The sequence below is a fragment of the Anarrhichthys ocellatus genome, unplaced genomic scaffold (genome assembly GCF_004355925.1).
Source record: "Anarrhichthys ocellatus isolate YVR2014 unplaced genomic scaffold, GSC_Weel_1.0 scaffold1895, whole genome shotgun sequence".
Classification (NCBI taxonomy): domain Eukaryota; kingdom Metazoa; phylum Chordata; class Actinopteri; order Perciformes; family Anarhichadidae; genus Anarrhichthys; species Anarrhichthys ocellatus.
Window position 1 is genome coordinate 1456 of NW_022281869.1, and position 4696 is coordinate 6151.

The window sequence follows — 4696 nt, forward strand, 5'->3', positions numbered from 1 at the left end:
AGAGAGAGACACACACACAGAGAGAGAGAGACACACACACAGAGAGAGAGACACACACACACACACACAGAGAGAGAGAGACACACAAACAGAGAGAGAGAGACACACACACAGAGAGAGAGAGACACACACAGAGAGAGAGAGACACACACACAGAGAGAGAGAGAGAGGGGGAGGAGTGTATGTTTGTGTGCCAGTGCCTCTGTGTTTATCAACATCACTAATTAGCTTAATCAGAAACACCTGTGTCCTTGCAGCCTTTTCATGGAGATAAAACAGAGAAACACCTCTCAAACAAATCCTCAAAACTCCCATAACCGTAGCTCCTATTGCTCCGATATTAATAAATGAGAGGAAGGATGAGTTGAAGAACAGATCCTGTAAAAATTGTGTCTGTAGTGTAAAAAATGTGGCTGAACTGGCGATCTAGAAATGGGGTACCGTGTTCCGTGGTAGATGTTTTTGAAGCAAAATTTAACATTGGTCTCTATGGAGCAGAAAGTTGGTTTTCCTCTCAATTACAGGCTTCTGTGCCAAATGTGTAAATCTGTGGGATTCCACAGTCATTTGTCTACGACAAGGACAAGATTAGCTACTTTTAAATCCAGAAATTATGCATGAAGAGTGAAGATTGTGGACACAGTGGCAAAAGACAAATCTTTTTTTCGCAAGAATCTCAAGCTGCTCTTCACTCTAGCGGTGACATCACGCACTCTAAACTGTGCAATACACACCCATTATAAAGTCAGAAAAGCGCTGAAAAAATCATAAAAGTTAAATTGCTGCAGTTCAAAAAGTGTAAAAGATATAAAAATGCTGAATAATGTGGCAATAGATCAGGGTTTTCTCAACATTTTAAAGTTGAAATGGTGTCTGTAGCGGAAAATATGAGGAAGTTGAAGGATTTGGAAGTTTAAGAGGATTTGAACATTTTCTCCATTGAAATCCCATTCAAAATAAAAATTGCAAAAAGCTGAATAATTCATGAAGCATAAGAGATAGAAATATGAAAAGTCATAGCATAAATGTCATTAAAGAGCTGAACATTTTGATAGTTGAACGGTTTCTGTAGCTTAAAATATGAAGGAGCAGAAGAGGTGGGACGGAAGAAATATAATAATAAAAAGAAGAATAAAGATTAGGATAACAATAGTTGGAATGCTTAACAGCATTCCAACAATAAAGATTCGAAGAACAATAGTTGGAATGCTTAACAGCATTCCAACTATTATTCAATGATAAAATAGATATAACTTTGTGATTCTGTTTAGGCCAGCAGAGAAGGCCTTGAAGGCCCTGACGGCCCACCACTGGTGAATACAGCCTCCGGATGATTCGTCACAAGAATCGTCATGTTTTTAAGTTTTCTTCAGTATCACAGTGATGTTTGTCTCTACATCCATGAGACTCTACTTCCTGTTTCCCACCAGTTTTAAACTTTGACCTTTCTTGTCTTTTTTAGCCTGAAGAAGCCTTTGTTGCTCTCCTGGTTCCTGTTCCTGCTCGTTCTGGTGCTCCTGGTCTCGTGTTGCATCCTGTCCAGCAGCTCTCTGTCGCTGTGGGAGAGCCTTCCCCTCCAGTACTACCACAGGTTTCTCAACCAAACCAGTCGGGTTAATCTACCTCCTCTGTATCGTGTCCATCCCAAACACGGAGTCAAACCAACGGGAATCTATGAAACCACAGAACGCCCTACCGTACCGCCGACCGTGGCCCCTACAGGTGCTCGGTTCCATCAGGCCTACCCACGCAACTACCACTTCATCATGGACAACCAAGAGGTATGCGACACCGAGACTCCTTTCCTGGTCCTGATGGTTCCGGTGGCACCGAAAAACGTGGTGGCTCGGGACGCAATCCGGCAGACGTGGGGCAAAGACAGCGTGGTTCGGGGCCAGGTGGTGCTCACTCTGTTCATGCTGGGCCTCTCTGGAGGAGCTGATGTGCAGGAGAAGCTCCGACAGGAGAATCTCCAGCGCCGTGACTTGATCCAGAGCGACTTCATGGACACGTACCTCAATCTGACCATCAAAACCATGGTGATCATGGACTGGCTGGCCACTCGCTGCCGGTCGGCCGCATACGCCATGAAGGTCGACTCGGACATGTTCCTGAACGTCGACAACTTGGTGGTCATGCTGCAGAAGCCGGGCATCCCCAAGGTTGGCTACCTGACAGGGATGCTCATGTGGAACAGGCCAGTCGTCCGTTCAAAGGATTCCAAGTGGTACGTCCCGAAGGAGATGTACCCGGAACCCCAATACCCCACCTACACTCTGGGCATGGGGTACGTCTTCTCCAACGACCTGCCAGAGAAATTTGTGGAGGTCTCAAAATCAATCAAACCCTTTAACATAGAGGACGCTTATATTGGAATGTGCATGAAGAAGCTGGGACTTGCGCCGACGTCTCCGCCAAATCCCTCCCAGTTCAAGGCCTATAACCACAGATATGATCGCTGTGAGTACTCCAAGATCATCACCTACATCCTCGGGTCGTCACAGGAGTTGGTGGAATACTGGAGAGACTTGAAGAAGCCAGGACCACCTTGTTAGGACAATGACTGCTACAGATGCACTGAGAAGGTTAGCACAGAATTCTACTGTACTGGTTTGTAATTCTCACGCCATCCTCAGGGTTCAGGTCACCATGGTCTCAGAACAACTGCACTATAGAAATGGTCAAGAGAAGACTTTTGTTTTTTTGGAACTTGTGTGTATTTAAAACTCCGTTTGTTGGGTTGTAAACAAAATAAAAATGATAATGAAGGGAATGTGTGTCCGTGGAAATGTGCACGAGTGGAATTAAAGGTGCCCTGAGGAGCTTTTGAACCACTGCTGGTTGTGGTGGAAAATAATCCTTTTAACCTCCCTGTGAGAAATAACCGAGATGAGAAACAGCCACTAATAATAATCCAGCTGAATGGATAGAGCTCTTTCCCCACAGATGGTTCGGAGGTCTAACAACAAGGAATAGTGTAACAGAGTATATATGCACATTATCTGGTCTGTCCTCCCTTCGGAGATGTCCTCCTCCTCTGTCTGCGGCTGCATCCACCAAGACCAGGTTCCAGCCTTGGTATAGTATTTTCGTGGGAAGAGGGTTAAGTGGTGAGATCAGGATGACGCTACAGCAAGCCAGAAATGCTAAAATACCTTTGATATGATAACATGTATTATTAGGTTTTAATTGAGTCTGGTTGGCCTCGTCTGCATATCTTCAGGTGATACAAGTTATAACTAAAAGAAAAACATGATACATTGAAACATGAAACAAAAACACTGGTGTTTTTGTTTTGTCTGTATGTCGGTAGTACTGCTGCAGGGTTACAAAGGCAGAACGTGAACGCTGCCTACCCTGGATACACGTTAGTGCTAACCACAGAGAGCAGTAATTATGCATGTGTGTATATGTGTGTGTTTGTGTCTGTGTGTGTGTGTGTAGTTGGAGAAGCTCACTGCTGCATTGGGATATTAAATGACATCAAACCATTAAAGTACTAATAAATCAATACTCCACCGGGGCCGTTTAATACCGGGTTCCTGAACGCATCTCTACCTTCAGATTACGTAAAATGTGAAAGTCTCTCTAGAGCCAGTATTCAGTTTGTCCGTTCTGGGCTGCCGTAGAAACACGGCGGTGCAAGATGGCCGACTCCATGTAAGACGACCCATACGTAGATATGAATGTCTTTTTCTAAGCTATATAAAACATAAAGATTCTTAGTTTCAGGTGATTGTACACTGATTCAAAGCATAGTTATGAGTATTTTATTCAATATCTGCCAATAAATCCTCCTAAATGTTACACACTGTTCCTTTACCAGAAGGGCCCTCAACATGTATCCACTGAGACAGTGTGTTCCTTCTAGCAGTTACAGAAAGAAGATCATGCAACACACATTGATCCATGTCTCAGTCTCTGTCTAATATGTTTTCCAGCTCACATCTCATAGACCAGCACTTCTCTAACTTACGGAATTCTATTTCGGTTGTGACACACAGGAGAAAGAAGGGGGGCTGTTTTTCATGAGATTATTATTTGATAATCCCAATTTGATTTAATCTTCATGATCCCTTTGTCGGAAGCCAAGACCCAACATTCAGGATTGTTAATTATTGGGATAAATCTCCAGCTGAACATGCTTCCTTCTAGGCCTCTCCAGAGCTGGACGCAACGCCGCAATCAAAATCCAAAATAAATCTCCGTTGATGTGTCGCCATTAATACGTGGTCCGGGAAATTTGAAGCATCATCATATGGTTCGAGTAGCCTTCCAGTCGTTATAAGTCGAGAAAGAAACAGAAGAACAAAAGCTGTAGGAGCTGTACCTCATCACAGACTGGCTATGGTACAAACAATAAAGAATGAATTCAGACTTTTTACAAATCTGCATCATTATGTAGTTATTTCAGCCTCCTTTTTTCAGTTTATTGCAATTAACGTACAGTAAAGTCTGTTTATTTTGGGTTCATACAGCTGTAGTGAACGAGCCGACGTGTACAAAGCAGCACGTTATTTCAGCTGGTTGATGAAGGGAGGCAGCAAGATGAGAGCAGCTAGATGTCACTTAAGATAAGCGCTGAAACCAGAGGTTCATGATCTTTGTAGAGATAGTGTTTATTGTAAAGTGGCCATCCGCTCATGAAGAACAAGCACTTGAAAGATATTTCTACACCGGACAGAAAGGAAAACAA

At 43.5% G+C, this 4696-nt stretch overlaps 1 protein-coding gene across 1 annotated transcript; it reads left to right on the plus strand.

Annotated features, from left to right (window-relative positions):
* Positions 1–1462: 1462 nt before the first annotated feature.
* On the plus strand, positions 1463–3111 carry LOC116377957 (beta-1,3-galactosyltransferase 2-like; the record flags this gene model as incomplete). Its single annotated transcript, XM_031839727.1, has 1 exon — positions 1463–3111. A coding segment is annotated over one exon (1093 nt), but the record flags the coding sequence as incomplete, so codon positions are not given.
* Positions 3112–4696: the final 1585 nt, after the last annotated feature.